Source organism: Carya illinoinensis, chromosome 10, assembly GCF_018687715.1.
Source record: "Carya illinoinensis cultivar Pawnee chromosome 10, C.illinoinensisPawnee_v1, whole genome shotgun sequence".
NCBI lineage: Eukaryota > Viridiplantae > Streptophyta > Magnoliopsida > Fagales > Juglandaceae > Carya > Carya illinoinensis.
The window spans coordinates 498,238-514,400 of NC_056761.1; the positions used below are offsets into that span (position 1 = coordinate 498,238).

Here is a 16,163-nt window from a genome sequence, read left to right on the forward strand (position 1 = left end):
CGGAAAATCTCTTATAAACAGCTAATATAAATTTAAAAAAAAAAAACATAGAAATGTCTATGAAAAATCATTTTAAAAGTTTCTCTATTTTAAAGTTTGATTTTTTTTTAAAGCTTCAGTAAATAACAAGTGAAAAGTGACCTGATTACATGATATTTGAAAAAGAAAAAATATAATTACAAGTATAATTATGTAGTAATTTATGTACTAATTTAATATAATTGATTAAAAATAAATTTTATTAAAAATAATATTAATTTAAATTTTAAATATAAAAAATAATATTAATACGTATATTAATATACAACTTTATTTGTATATATCAAAACTATTTAAGAAATCAAACAATTGTGGATTCGGAAACGTTAAAGTTAGGGATGCGCACCCTTTTAAAAAAATAAAAATAAAAAACGGGTAGCTCAATAAAAATAAAAGCATTATTTATGGCGGATTTGCGGGTTTTAGAGCAGGATAGAGCAGAGGACCGGTCTTGGTTTGACCGGATATTTTTAATCCCGTTTTTTGGGACTCCCATAAAGCTTAGTTTGACCGGATATTTAATTCCGTTTATAGGATAATTTTTTATTTTTTAATAATAATAAATATATCATATTTTAAATAATACGATAACAAATTTTATATACTATATTATTATTTTATTTTTATTTCACTATACAAAATGTGGTATATTTAATAGTAATATTTTATTAAATGACTCTTAATTATTTAATAGTGATAAATATATCATATTTTACGTAAAGAGATAAAAAAGAAATGTTGTTTTAGTATATAACATTACTTTAGTATAATATATAACATTATTCGAAAAGTTTACATACCACACTACTATCTTATTTTCGTTCTACTATACTAGATGTGATATATTTATCACAATTGAATAATCTTTTATTAGATAATTTTTTATTAGATAATTATCATCTAATAATAATAAATATGTCACATTTTACAATTTACCTAATAAGATAAAAATAAAATAATAATATAGTGTATAACATTAATCATTATAATTACTCGGTTCTTCCTATACAAAAGATCCAATAGAGGAACTCTTATCACTATTATACCACTGCGCTTCAACACAAACTACTATTTTCCTATCTTAAATTCAATTGACCATGCTCTGTAAAAAGATATTACTATCATACTTTTTGCATGCTAAGATATTAACATTGACTCGTTATGCTTTGAAATTTTTTATATAAAAAAAATTAATAGTTTTCAATTTCATTAAATTCTTATTAATTAGTGACAAATAAATGATATAGCACAATCAGAATTTTATATTTGATGCCATTTCTAAATAAAATGCAGCAGTATTAATGAAATTTTGGCATTTTTATCGCTATTCTCGTCATGCAAACAATTGAGAGGGGGTAATTTGGGTATTATCCGTACCGGTAATCCTGCCTCTTAACTTATGTGGACTGTGGAGTATGTGGAGTCCAGTCAAGAAAACAGAAAATACCATGCCAGTTTTTTCCGGGTCATTTTCCTGCCTTCCAACCATTAATGGAGGGAACTTTTTACGAAATCTCCCACCAAAGCTAAGCTAAAAAGAGCTACAGCAAGCGGCCCTTCTTCCATACAATACGTTTGCCGCCATTTGAATGCACCCCTCCTCGTTCAAACTTCTCCTCCATCTTCCTCGATTCCTCTTCTAGAAGCATAAAACAAAACCTTCCCTATACAATCCGCTTTGTTTGTTTTTCCATTTAAAACACATTTTAAATGGAAGAGAAGGAGAGCACGGTTTCTGGATCACTCGGAAACTCGGACACAGACTCACCCCCAGCCACGTTGAGCAACGTGGCGCTACCCCAGGCGGTGCTGAACAGGCCCGGGGACATGAGTCTTGCAGTAAAAACAACCACAACCACAACCTCAACGATGCTAACATCAACAAGTACGACACCGGGGAGTGCTGAGTTGTTTGGGAAAAAGAAGAGAGGGAGGCCAAGGAAGTACGACGCAGATGGGAACCTGAGCCTGTCGTACACTGTGCCACCACCGCCAGGGTTTACCTTGTCGCCGTCTTCTCCTCCCGAGTTTTCTTCCAAAAGGGGACGAGGCAGGCCTTCTGGGTCTGGCAACTGGCAGCTTCTTGCTTCTTTAGGTGAGTTTGAGGAAGGTACAGCTGAGTTTGAGGCAGTCTTGTACTGTTTGGTTGCTGAGAAAACGCCTGAAAGAAAAGATTAGATTTTGTGGTTGGGGTCCTTGACTTTGCACCTTTCCTTTGTTGGTCAACAAAAATCGACTTTCTTTGGCTGTACTGTTTAACAGTACTGGGTTTATAGAAACTAGGACAAGTACCAAAGAGGTTCATTTTTTGCCCATTTTCTTACCATGCCGAGACCAGGTTAAATAAGGCTCATTTAAGGATTAGGAAAATTATTTCATTAGTGGGGGGGCTTTGGATCTTAATTTCAATTTTACATACTTATAAAAAAATATTCAATCCTACATAACCAGCATGGGGGAATTAAATAGATGGGGATTTATTTTTGAAATGCAAATTTGAGTTATGCTTTGTATGAAATATCTTGAGTGCTTGTGTAATATCAGTACAATTTTACGTGATAAACGTGATTACCTTGTGATGTTAAATGGGCATGCTGCTTTAGGTCTTTTTAGCTCAATTTATCTTACATGTGGTCCTGTGGATGTTCATCTGAGAAGGTGAATTGTTTGCGAACACGGCAGGAGGGGACTTCACACCGCACGTGGTCACTGTTAATACTGGGGAGGTAATGTATTAAAGATAAAATCATGTATTATGTGGCCACCCCCACACGAAATACCATCTCTGTCTTTCTGATCATTTTTCTATATAGTTTTTTTATTTTTTTAAACTATCAAAATAATAATCACAATAATAACGATAATAATACTTGAGGATCTTTGCGCCAATCCTGATGGTCTCGTGCTTACCCAATATAGATTCTACTTCATCTTATAGGATGTTGCAGGAAAAATTCTTTCATTTTCTCATAAGAGTCCTCGAGGAATATGCATTCTCTCTGCCAATGGAGCTGTTTCCAATGTTACTATTCGCCAACCGGGTTCTTCTGGTGGAATCTTGACCTACGAGGCATGTTCTGGGATTTGTGTGCGTGTGTATTTTTTATCACTATTGTTGTCAGTTTTTCTTGCATTTTCGGTGTCTTTTCGCACCTAAAAGGGTTCAGGTCGTTATCTTTTGTAAGAGTAGAGCAGAATTAGATGCATGATTTTAAGTATCGGTTTGTGCACCCTCAAGAACGATGTTGGTACCTGGAGTTTTCCCTTTGCTTACATTCAGGAGTCCCCTGTTTCATATTGTACGTTTGAGCAAGTACAGGCAAGTCTTCCATTGGTATATAATTTAAATACGAAGGTATGTTGCTCTCTTGAAAGGATGGTTGGGAGGAGTAGGGTTTTCTTGCTCCTTCATGTGTGAGTTGATAATTAGGTACCTTTCCGAGTACTCTGTCACCAGCTTTGACCATGCATACATGTTTCTAATTGACAATTTTGATCATACACAATATTCGTGGATAATAGACCTTTCTCTGTACCTGAAAATTACATAGTATATGATTTTTACCTATGCACTTGTTTCTCTCTGATGATTTTATACTTCTTATTGCCGTATATACCATCATGAAGTTCATTTTTTAACGTCTGTTTAATTCCACAACTTTCTTGCAGGGCCGCTTTGAGATATTGTCTTTATCTGGGTCGTTTACTGTCACTGATACCAGTGGTACAAGAAGTTGGACTGGTGGATTAAGCGTCTCATTGGCTGGTCCTGATGGTCGTGTAATAGGTGGGGGCATTGCTGGTTTGCTGGTGGCTGCTGGCCCTATCCAAGTGAGGCATTTCTTTTAATTTCACTTAATTCCGAAAATAGTTTGAATTATTCGAGTGTTGACTGCGTTTCCTGCTATGATTTGATAATTACGGACATTATATGGAGTTACCAACTTGTTTATTAGCTTTGACATTACTGTATTTGGGAAAGAAGCACTTTTTCAAGACACGGTTGCAATAATAGTGGGACTGTAAAAAACTGTTTACGATAACAAATAATGTGAAGAGATACTAGCCTTGTGCAATATGCACATTATGCAGTATCGATAAATTGCAGTAGCAATGCTCATGGCTGGAAGTATGCTGGATTGGACTGTTTTGGTTCTTTCTATGGTTGTGGATAGGATAATGGCGCTACATGTTGTTTCTGCCATGAATGAAATATGCAGTTTTCACGGCTCTCATGCAAGTTAATCTGTTTTTACACAGACAAAATACAACATTCCACTATTTTATTATTACCATCGGAGGAACTATAATTGTTCTGTTTAATTTGCCAGATTGTTGTTGGAAGCTTCATGCCAAATGGTTATAAGGCACATAAAAAGAAGTACCATCGAGAACAAACCATGTTGAGCCCATTCTCAGGTGCTCCAGACATGTTGACAAGGTCTATTACACCAACAAAACCTGAAGGGTCCCTTTTCAAGTCTGTAGAGCTGAAAGTTCAGAACAACGCAGAAGCAGAAGCAGATAATGGTGTGGATGTTAATCTGAATGCAAATGCCACACAGAATACTGCTATTCGGAATGGCTCAGAGCCAACCTCAGATCAGAGGCCATCTCCTGACATCAATGTCTCTGCTTTTGGTGAATAGAATTCTAGGTAGACATGTATTTTCATTACCTCTTCCTTCGATTGTTACTTAAGTCTGATGTGATTTTTGCCTTCCAGACCTAATTTTTGCTACCTTATTGATTTCATTTCAGGTGTATCTGGGATCACGGAGGATGAAGTAACAAGACGAGTTGGTTAATTTGATTAGTTACTGTGTTACGAATAGATTTAAAATTCTCAACATTTAAACCTAGGATTAGGAATTATTAACAAATTCAGACCAATTTTTGACAGCCTATGTATGGATTTTACTCGTGAGAATATTAGTACACTCTAAATTCATTGACTTATTTTAATCCTGTGCACATTTTCATATACTGTTCTTGATTGGCTGGCTATGCATGCAGTTGAAAATGTACAGCCTCCGCCAAATCCTGATATTAATGTCCTTGCGCCCGAACAAAGGCTCGCACACGTTGACATGAAAAATTTAAAGATGAATTCAGCTCGATAAAAAATTGAATTGATTTTATAGTATGCCTAGATTTCAAAAATATAATTAATGTCGGCAATCGGCATGTCTGAAATGTATTTTAAATCCCAGATGTGAAACAAAATGCTCAAAGAGAACGAAATGATGAACCGCTCGAACGAAACCAAACCAGAATGTAATTAATTAGACTAGAAGTAATTGTGTTCACTTTCACCTGAAGACAAATTATTCTCAAGTCTAAACGGCATCAGAAGCAAAGGTGTTTTGAAACTAATTTCCAAACTTAATTGGGATAGTTTATTTAGTCTGAAAACGGTCAGTGATTTTGGAATAGTATTCCCAGTCAGGATGTGATTTGGTTATTGCCGGCTGCCCAAATGGATGTCCTTTCACATAAGTAGGAACCTCCACTGCATCTGCCAGACCAACCAAGTACGCACGCAGCTGACCTTTTGGTCCTAATGGACAATATAACAACCAATGTTTAATTCAGAAATCATAATAAACTTTAATCTTCAAGGACTCGAGGGCTATAAATATTTGCTCTTTTTTAAGACATCATATGACTAAGAAATGGTCTTAAATCTCTCACCTAAAGAGACATCATTAATTTGATCGGCCTTATATTCATCATCAGGAAATATTGCTGTATGAGGCTGCACAAAAATAAATTAGAAACAAAATTAGAAACTCGAGCTATTGTGAAGTCTAGTACATCCTGAAGAATGTTGTCTGTCACATACAGGATTTAGTAGAGCCTTGTACGGCTTATCATCTATCAGCAATATGTTTGATGTAGAGTATTTCACTCCAAAAATCCCGAGTTTCTTGAAATCTTTAAAAAAGATGGGCTTGTTCCTATTCTCCAAGGTCTTGTATCCAGAATCAGTGCATCTTTCTTGGTCCTTAAAAACTCAAGGAGAAAAAAAATGTTTGCAGATGTAACCGAGGAGGAAGGAAGCTAAGAAAGGCACCAAGCAATTTCATAAATAGTTCTTGTTTCATTAAGAACGGAATTCATAAAATACAAAATATTTACTTACCCAAGCAAATAAAAGTTTGCTTTTCAACCCTTTCATTATACAATCCAAAGCGCTGTTTAAATACCATCTATTTACCATGAATTCGGATGAGGTTTTAAACCATTAGAACATCAAAATAAAGCAAAATATTATAAGAAACTTGGAGAGAAACACAATGAATTAGTTGGTGGAGCTTATGTATACTCACTCCCTTGCAGAAGACCATATCCCAACTTGAAATCTTTCAAGACAGAATCTCATGAATTCTTCACAATAAGGCCTCCTGTAAACTGATGAGAGAGGAATCGCCATATTGTGATGAATAATATTCTAAACATAACATATATAACAGACACGACATCATGACAAAAAAGACAAATCAAGAATTCTACCCAAAAAGCTTCCATAGGATGCATCAGGAATGCGGAATCTTGGAATGTTGGACTCCTCACGACGGCAGACTCTATGGCATAACAACCCTCCTAGGCCTAGAACAATGACTTTCTTTCTTGGACCAAGGTTCAACTTCTCCAGTGAGAGGCCGAAGTCTTCTTCTGCGTCGACGTTTTCATCTTCACTATAATCATAAGCAACGCATTTGTTTTTCAAGTTGGTAATCTTTTCGGCCATCTTAGTCAATAAACGAAAAGACAGATAGATGTTCAGAATTTACAAGTAATCGGCATATATAGTCGAAGGTCGCCTACTTTTGGGCTTCTGTTATTTATTACAACGCACGGTATTTCAGGGTTCGCGTATACCGAAGCCGAACCTATGCGATGGATTTTTACAGTTCGGTTGGTAATTCTACTTTGGAAATACTTCCCTCAGGCGGCAGATATATGAAGGCCTTGAATTTTATTTTGGTGACGGTTTCACTTAAAATATTAAAATGGAATATTTATATCATTTTGAAATAGTTGTTATCTATAAATTTAGAACATTTAAGTCTAATATAAGTTTTCTTAAAAAATGAGTGAATCCATGGGGAAAAAAAAATTTCATTTTATTGAAAATTTTAAAAATATTTTATATAATAACTTATATTTTAATATATTATAATTACGAATAATTAATTTAAATTCTACTTTAAACTTCAATTTATATTAAACCACCCCTACTTTCTTCGAAACGAGAGAGAGAGGATATAGGGAATGGGAAATGGGTAAAGATTCAATGTCAAAATGGGGTCGTTTTGATATTGGAGTTGGTTTAAAAACAACAAAAATACAGCATGCGGCTCAAGTGTACCCGAGTTTTGTTATACAGTTCCGACCCACGTTTATTCTGAGTCGGGTTTTATGAACTCTGCTACTATTGGTCATTTAAAAAGCATTTATAAGAGAATAAAACATTTTCTTTTTCCTTTTTACTTTCTCCAATCCAGATCATGATATATAACTAGGAAATTAATTCCTAGATCTAGATTACTTGTACATTTATGATAATGTTTGGAATTTTGATAATGGCTTTTGAGCATTTTTTATGATTATTTTTTCTTATATTATTAAGGGATTAATTGAATATTTTTTTTATAAATTTTTTAAAAATATATAAATATATATAAAATAATGAAAACAAAAAAGAGGACAAGCCGCCTTGTCGGAATTCTCGATGGCTAGCGTGCAAGTCGGTGCCACGCATATAACTCTCTCTTTTTCTCTTTACAAATCCTGCTTTATGCTTTATGCTTTTTCTGGCTAAATATATTAGACCACTCGTAATAAATTTTATAAGATACAAATTTTTATAAAATAAAATAAAAATAACCAAAATTTTATTAGATTATTTATTTTATTTTTATTCTACATTTATTTTCTATATATAGAGATTACTATTCATTTATTTAAATATTTTTTAATAATTCTCTCTCATTTCATTCTCTTTCTTTTTATCTTATTTTTATTTTAATTTTTTTTTTTATCACTTTCACACAGGCCCCACTCTCTTATCTCTCCTCTACTTTCTAACACTCCGTTTATAATCCATTCAACTTTTATGCATGTAAAATTTTTGATATTGTTAGTAATAAAGACAGATATAAAAAATGATCGAAAATAGATATTCTTTTAAAATATTTTGACATTATTTTTATTATATAATATCTTTTTTTTTTTATTTTTTAAATTAATTTATATTTTGGTTTAGCTTATAAATTTGGATTAATTTAAAATAAAACATAATTATATGACATTGTATATGGTGAGATATTGTAAATATTAAAAAATATGAGAATATCATTAGTCATTAGAGAAAATATTTCAAATGAATAAGAAAGATTAAAAAATATAATATTTAACTAATATGAAAAAAATATAAATAAATTGATCTATAGTATATTGTAAAAGTTAATATTTAAAATAAAAAAATAAATTTTAATGATATATTTTAAAGAATCTTATACATAAATTATTAGGAATGCTATTAAGAAGGTAAAGCAAGAAAAGAATAAAGATGACGACAGTCACGTAGTAATGAACACTCAAAGCATTTATAGACCAAATATACTAAAAAATTACCCTTTTCTATTTTAACAATTTATTTTTTCAAAATCTCCAACATCACACTTCCTATTTTTCCTTTATTTTATTAAAATAATATTTTTAGATTCTTTTTTATTATTTTTTCTACTATTTACTTTAACTACTCTGTTCTTTTGCCTTTCGGAAGAATCCATTTTTGTTGTGTCAGTATTTTCGACTTTTCATTTATAACAATATTTTTTTTTAAAACTATTTACCTCTCTAAATGGTAATGTTTTCAAAATCAGTGAGTTCATAAAAAAAAAAAAAAAAAAAAATTATGATAAAAATGGATGAACAAATATGATTTAAAAAAAAAAAGAGGGATCATCTTAATAATGTCATTTTTGTCAAATTTCAACTGTAATGAATAAGCGCATAAAAAATATAGATAATTAGAAGAAGAGTTTGTTTTTGTAAGACAAATAAAATATTTATAAAAAATAATTTATAGATAAACATGAGTAACTCTTAATATTTAGAGACTTACTGTTTAAATGTCAAAAGTTTCCTGAAAAATAGTCATGGAGAGGCTTTATGTCAAAAGTTAAATATTATTATTAAATGATCGTGCCAGTGGGCTGCCCAATGTTCATCGTTAGGTGTACCACTGGTTGTTTTGTTTTTATTTTTTTAAGTATGTTTTAAACATTCTTAATAACAAAAATATATAATTTAATTAATAATTACTTCTTTAATTATTAATAAACAGTAATATTAAGGAAGGAAACTCACCAGAATATCTAGCATTTTTCTTTTACTAAATCGGCAAGGAGCTCTTATCCTCAGCCATATGAGAATGCAATTAGAGCCATGCGAGCAAATAACTTCAAACCATCTCGAGACTTGCACATTCCGGCGAGATATATAGTCCATCGTTGCATATTCCCATGCTACTGGAGGTTGCATGGGTAATAAGTGCAAAACGGGTGAAATCTTGTTTTGGAATTTTGATTAGAAAGCTAATTTTACCTTAAATAAATAATGCCAAGGAATAAAAAGTATATGAATGGTGTTCATTTTAATTGAAATAGAAAGATCCTCTCTCTTTTCCTATATATATATATATATTTATAACGAAACATTCATTCATTAAAATCAAATAAAATCCTTAGAGCACCCAAATCCGATTCCTCATATCTTCTCTATCTTCAAAATTTAGGAAAAATTTTAGGGTTAACCCAAAAACCCCACTCTATCCGGTTGCCCATTATCCGGTTGCCGTTTACGACGTCATGACCGATTTCTCTTCTCCTCAAGTCTGTGAGGGATCTTTTTCGAATTGAAAAATTAAGGGCCGAGCTAGATCTTGGTCTGAATATTCTTTCACAGGTATGAATCTCGATCGATAGTTGAAGATTTGAGATTTTTTGCTGCAATGGCCAAATTCCTTTATCCTTGGTCCGAATCCTTGCATCATGATTTCTGATGTTTTGGAGATTTATTTGATGTTTTGGAGATTTATTTGATGGAATCGTTTATGCTTTCTATTTGAATCATATTATTGTTCACTTATTGCGTTTGAATACCTTGCGAAATCTATTGGGTTGTTGTTTTGGTATCTCTGTGCATTTTCTCGGTTGTTGTTTTAGTATCTCTGTGCATTTTCTCAGTTGTTGTTTTGGTATCTCTGTGCATACCGATTGTTTAGATTTTGGTTCACTGTAATTGTGAGATTGTGAGAAATTATAATAAATATGTTTGGGACTCTTGTGATTGTTGTTTCGATTATTTCCAATATGCAAGAATTTTTAGAACACTGCTATGTAAAATTTGTAGTTACTTTTCCATAAACTGTCAATGCTTTTTTGGTTGAGAAAATGCCACAATTATCAGCTATTACCACGAGAGTCTTGCCTGATTTTTGTTTTGCATATTTATCATTTTATTGTAAATGTACAAAGATAGATCATCAGCTATTGCTAGGACAGATCTTCTGTGAGGCTCCCCCGTGGGGCCAATATTGTTTCTTGGTTGGAATTTGATACTAGTATAAATGTTTTCATTTTTGTTGTTCTCATTTTTTTCCCTTTCATTGGTATTATTGTGGTGGATTGCTGCCATTGATGGCCATGAGACTGATTTCTGTTACAGGTCCCATTCCCAAAACTGTAACTTGTTTGGTAATTAAAAAAAATCTGTTATGTACTGTGATGTATAGACATTGAAAGAGGCAGAAAATTCTTTTGAAGGATCTTCCATATCTATGATTTAATGCTAGACCCATATACTATTGTGTAGGGATATTTTTTTGTACTTTTTGGTTGGTATTATTTTGCCGATCAGCCATTTAACATTTTATAAAATATTTCAATATGGTTTGAAACTAGTATAACACATTGGTTGTTAGTATTTAAGCTTGTGTGCACTGCCTCATAACAAGGTTTTCAATAATAGATTATTTTATCAAAATGGAACTTTATGAGTTGGTCTAATCACATATTCATTGGTCTAACCTTTTGTCACTTTGCTATTCCTTAACTATAATATTACCATTTGTTGGTCATTGAGTAATTTATTCGTTGTTGTTTGGTCATTTGCAGTGTTTCATGTCATTCGGGGGAGGGGTGAATATAATTAGGCTGTGATGATAGGATTAATTCATAAGTGTAATTGGGGCCCCATCGATATGGTGGGGTAATCGTTACTCGAATAGGCCAAGTTGCAGTTTGTGGTACTCTCCATAAACTGCAATCGGGGTTCGGGTGATGTTTTGCAGCCGATCGATGCTGGACTCCTTGATTATCCATGTTGTCAATATTTACACCATTCTGAGCCATTTATTGTCTTATTGTCTTACGTGAGTGGCTATTGTCATGCTGCCTCGATGACTGTCTATTGACCTCCTCGGTATGAACATCCCTATCATCTTCAGAGGATATGTATGTCAATAATTTGCGAAAGAAGGTACGTGCCATTTGATGAAGGCTGTGGGAGATCAAATGATAGAATAAAATCTCTGTTCTATAAATGAAATGAGAGTTGAGTTTGTAAGAATGTGAATGTTAGCAATATGCGTATTTATAGAGGAAAAAGTTACCGTTACACTATAAACAAAAAATGTTACCGTTTGAGAGAAGACAAAAAAAGTTACCGTTAGAGAAAAGACAAAAAATATTACCGTTGAAAAAATGACAAAAAATATTTCCGTTGTAAAAAAATAAAAAATATTACCGTTGAAGAAATGACAGGTAATATTACCGTTACAGCCAAGTAAAAAAATTATATCATCAATACGTGACTACGGATCCTCATTAATCTTTAATTGATAAAGAATACTCTTCTAAAAAAATTTGTCATCACGTTAGAAAATGTATTAATTTATTAATCAAATTTACTATTTTTATAATACGAATTTTGGTTTGAAAAAATACTGTATTGGTTAGTCAAAATTATATAAATATTTAGTAGAAAATGATATTTGAAAAAAAGATAATAAGACAAAAGAATTAGTAGTTAAGATTGTAATGGAAGAGAGAAAAAAATTAATAAAAAAAGAATAGAGAAATATTATTTAATAGAATAGAGATAAGGATGTGGAATGAGATGTAGAAAGTTTTTAGAAGATGAATAAAATTTAAAAAAAAATTTAAAAAAATATAATTTTAAATTAAATTATAAGAATAAAAATAGAAAATCAGATAGAGATGCTCTTACAAACATTATTGTTATCAAGCCAAATACCTTGAATTACAAAAACAAGCACACAAATCCCATCACATCTCTATATTATTAACACCTCATGCATGTCTTGTCAACTGATGCGTAGCCATATTTCACGGTCCATGCACATGCAAAGCTTGAACTTCTTGGGAAAGTCCCATTATTCTTCGAATATCTTGAGGTAGGAGTTCAGAATCTGTTAGAAACTTGGAGAAATTGTTCAAAACATTAACAAGAATTGAAGACTCCTTAATAAAGCTGTTGCCTCAATAAATTCGGCAGAAGAAACTTTCCCACTTTCCCACTTTGCTACAAGCTGATTGATAATGAAAAAAAGAAGCCCCATCCACATTTAGCTTCAAGAAATCTGTTGGGGTGGTTTCCAGCACACAGATTTAATTTTATCACAATGAGAAGCATAAAAAACTTGTAGCTGTTTATACTCAACCTGTAATGATAGTGCATGATTAACCACAACTCTATTTTGCAAGGTAGTCTGCTCATAGATAAATTTATTCCTTTTATGCCAAAGGCCTCAAGCAATACAAATAAATCTGATTAACACATCCTATATATACAACCTTATTTTCAAATTAATTTGTAACTCTTTTTACCATGGTTCTTTATAAAATTAAATCTAATTATAAAAAGAAATAGACACGTCATATGACAGTTATTTATACACATTCAAATTAAAAAATAGTCTTTCTCATAGGGAATGCATGAATTACTCATGTTAATGTTAAAACTCGCTTGTCGTTGGAGCTCTTGTCATGAGGTTGAATAAGATGAAGAAGTGGTCAAGTTCCCATAAATCATCTAATCATTTCTTTTTATATGCCTCCTCTTTTCATGTGTCTTTAAAGAGTGATGAAAATTAATTACATTTTCCTTATATGTCTAATATTTTTTATTTTATTCACTCTCTTTTAACTTTCGTGTCCACCTACCCTTTTATTCTAACGCCATCTTTCGTCTCCTCCTTGATACTCATTCATTTCATTTTCTTTGTTCTCAAGTGGTGAGAGTTGTGAACAATGTTTTAAAAATTGTACTGGCTGGTATATACTGTACTAGTCACTGGTCCGATTTAGGTATTATACATATTTTATATTGGCCTAAATATCGGCCATACCGGTTGGTACAACTATATCAATCAATATTTCGACATGTATCAGCATACGTACTGACTGATATTTCGACCTTTATTTTTTATTTATTTTTTAATTTTTCAAATTGAAAACTTATTTTTTAACTCTAAATTCAAAATAGACTATTTATGATTTATATATATGTATTTATATATAATTTATTCATATATAAATTATTATTTTAGAATATAATTCATATATATATTTATATATAATTTATTCATATATCAACTATTTTAAAACAGTATATAAAATAATATTAATCTCAAAATATTTCATCCTAATATTTTAACCTAATGTCAGGTATTCAAAACTTTGATCGTGAGACGGCTCTCCTTGGACTGAGCTTAGTGGGCTTACATACATTTTCCCATCAAACTGAGTTATGAAATACTTAAAATGTTATTTGTGCAGATTTTTTCAAACAACAGGAACTTATATAGGGTGTAATATTTGACCATTTAAATTGGTCTAATGTTAAATATAATTATTAATTATATAAATAATACATACTCAGCTTAAAAAAATTTATTATTAAAAATTTCATATTTTTATATAAATTTTATAGTTATTAACTATTTTTAAAAAATAACGATCCTTGCACACTGCAAATATCAATTTTTAATCACGTTTCTCTCGTACAGAAGTAATTCAAAGAGAAGTACGTGTATGGTTTAGTCGCTGCTGAGGTTCGTGAGAGAACCTTCTAGCACCACCTAGCAGGCCCATGCATCTCTTCGATCGTTTCCATCACCTTCTAGATATCCAGTTCAGCTAGCTGCTACCTCATATTAATATATATATATATATATATATATCTCACCTCATGATCGACCATCACACTTGACTCTGACCATTAAGATATAATCTAAGCATTCTTCAGCTGATCAGAGAAATGAAGCCCGTAGACGAGAAGATTAAGGAAACGGCGACGATCAGAGCCGTGAGCCACGACGAGGAAGGCCGAAAGAGGGTGGAGAAGACGGAGGCGAACATCCGCAAGATAGACACCCTCAAGTACATAGAGAAGAAGCTCATAGACAAGGGCGTGCAGCGCATGGACCGCCACCCTGTCGACGGCATGGGCGGCATAGCCAAGACACCGCCCAAGTCTGGCCACGGCGGTAAGTACACGTGGGAGGGCCCGAGCGACTTGGTCGAGGCCGAGTTGGAGGAGGTACCGCCGGCAATAGACGAGAAGGACCCCAATTACGTGGATGAGGAGGTGGAGGAGAGGATTTTGAGGGCAGAGGACAGCGACGTAGCGGGCTTGGTTGTGGGCAGGGTGGAGGTGCCGAAGGCTGCTGAGGCTAGAGAGGGTGTTGCTAGGATTGACGTTGATCCTCAACTCATTGTCTGATGCTGTGGCTTAATTTGCACGTTAAGTAGTTTCTCTTGCTAGCTTGTTGAACACGGGAACTGGGTTGCTAAGAAATGGGATCCTCTATGTTCAAATTATGTGTTAATCTTGTGTTAAATTCTAATAAAGTTTTTCGTCTTTCATTCAGGCTTCGGCACCTCCACCCTGCTCGTGTTACACTAATTATCATTGCTCTCTCTCTCTCTCTGTGTAATGATGGTTTCTTAATTTAAGAGTTTATCGGTGTCTGATCGTTCTATCTCATGAGCTCAGTTTCCAGTGCTAATCAGTTCTTTTATTTTTTTTGGTAAGCTTTGTAATTACTATCCATTTTATCAAAAATTAAATCAGGATTATTATTGGCACGTACTGGCAAATATAATTTTTTTTTTATAAATTTCCGTTATACAAATTCAGTGCAACTCAATGTCCAACTTGGGCTCTCATTCAATATTGGGCTTTGGTTTGCGGCTTTTAATCTGGACAAGCTCGTTGATTTACAAAAGAAAAATTTTAGTTATAAGTATAAATATATACTAATATCTGTATTAATTTAAAAAATTAGTGAGACAAACAGTATCTGACAGAGTGACATGGACTAGCTGACAATATATTCTACCTACTTTACTGTAAAAAATAAATTACGTAATATATTTAATTAGTTGAAATCTATACAATGATAAATTAAATGTTAAATTGAAATTTTATTATTTTTAATTCATATAATTGTTTTGTGACTTGAATCAATGGGGGAATGCTTGTAAAATTCTTTTTTTTACCATGAAAGCAAGATATGGAAATTAGTGTTGTTCTAAATTCTGCCTTGTTCCATTCTATGAAATTAAGGTCTTGCTGGTTTAAATATCCTACACAAAACGTTACCTTCTTTATCTCTAAAGATAAGGCTGTTTTGTGACTTAAATCAATGGTAGTGGTGTACAAAAGCAATAAATATATACTATTAACCCAAAATGGTAACACACATTGAAATGCGTAAGCAAAAGTGAAGATGAAAAGTATGAGCTTAATCAAGAAAATATCAAAGGTAGGTCGAAAATGATCAGCATGGCATCCGGTTTTGGAGTCTTGCATGGTCTTGCAGATAATGAGAATGATTAGGCACATAGAAACATTGAATGGATGTTAAAAAGGTGTCAACAAGTATCCAAAGCGAAGACCTCCAAATATGCTCAAAGGATTTGAATGAAAGCTAAAGGACTGGTCCCTAAAGCTGATATTTGTAACATAATTGTTATGGGGGATTGCAAACAACAGGAATTCAGCGCGGCATATAGTTGGTACAG

At 32.6% G+C, this 16,163-nt stretch overlaps 3 protein-coding genes across 4 annotated transcripts; 2 read left to right on the forward strand and 1 right to left on the reverse strand.

Annotated features, from left to right (window-relative positions):
• Positions 1 to 1,463: 1,463 nt before the first annotated feature.
• On the forward strand, positions 1,464 to 5,004 carry LOC122278280 (AT-hook motif nuclear-localized protein 1-like). Of its 2 annotated transcripts, none has more exons than XM_043088462.1 (6): positions 1,464 to 2,134; positions 2,698 to 2,765; positions 2,978 to 3,109; positions 3,709 to 3,870; positions 4,371 to 4,696; positions 4,801 to 5,004. In XM_043088462.1, the coding sequence occupies exons 1-5, from the start codon at positions 1,750 to 1,752 to the stop codon at positions 4,686 to 4,688; spliced, it is 1,065 nt and encodes a 354-aa protein (XP_042944396.1). In that variant the 5' UTR covers positions 1,464 to 1,749; the 3' UTR covers positions 4,689 to 4,696; positions 4,801 to 5,004. The 2 variants fall into 2 exon arrangements, with proteins under 2 accessions (XP_042944396.1, XP_042944397.1); XM_043088463.1 differs by having other exon boundaries at positions 2,722 to 2,765.
• A 279-nt stretch (positions 5,005 to 5,283) lies between these two features.
• LOC122279697 lies at positions 5,284 to 6,957 on the reverse strand. The gene is made up of 6 exons (XM_043090477.1): positions 6,556 to 6,957; positions 6,372 to 6,453; positions 6,185 to 6,251; positions 5,885 to 6,046; positions 5,734 to 5,797; positions 5,284 to 5,599 (listed from the first exon to the last, which is right to left on the reverse strand). Exons 1-6 carry the CDS (start codon positions 6,791 to 6,793, stop codon positions 5,439 to 5,441), a joined length of 774 nt encoding a protein of 257 aa, XP_042946411.1. The 5' UTR covers positions 6,794 to 6,957; the 3' UTR covers positions 5,284 to 5,438.
• A 7,351-nt stretch (positions 6,958 to 14,308) lies between these two features.
• LOC122278871 lies at positions 14,309 to 15,145 on the forward strand. The gene has a single exon (XM_043089083.1). It carries the CDS (start codon positions 14,395 to 14,397, stop codon positions 14,857 to 14,859), a length of 465 nt encoding a protein of 154 aa, XP_042945017.1. The 5' UTR covers positions 14,309 to 14,394; the 3' UTR covers positions 14,860 to 15,145.
• Positions 15,146 to 16,163: the final 1,018 nt, after the last annotated feature.

Bases quoted from the DNA above. Each gene is read 5' to 3' on its own strand.
- LOC122278280 (XM_043088462.1), top strand. From the start codon at position 1,750: ATGGAAGAGAAGGAGAGCACGGTTTCTGGATCACTCGGAAACTCGGAC. The intron at 2,135-2,697 runs GTGAGTTTGAGG...TCATCTGAGAAG, and splicing joins GCAGCTTCTTGCTTCTTTAG to GTGAATTGTTTGCGAACACG. The intron at 3,871-4,370 runs GTGAGGCATTTC...TTAATTTGCCAG, and splicing joins TGGCTGCTGGCCCTATCCAA to ATTGTTGTTGGAAGCTTCAT.
- LOC122279697 (XM_043090477.1), bottom strand. From the start codon at position 6,793: ATGGCCGAAAAGATTACCAACTTGAAAAACAAATGCGTTGCTTATGAT. The intron at 6,252-6,371 runs GTGAGTATACAT...CATGGTAAATAG, and splicing joins ATATGGTCTTCTGCAAGGGA to ATGGTATTTAAACAGCGCTT. The intron at 5,798-5,884 runs GTATGTGACAGA...ATTTTTGTGCAG, and splicing joins ACAAGGCTCTACTAAATCCT to CCTCATACAGCAATATTTCC.
- LOC122278871 (XM_043089083.1), top strand. From the start codon at position 14,395: ATGAAGCCCGTAGACGAGAAGATTAAGGAAACGGCGACGATCAGAGCC.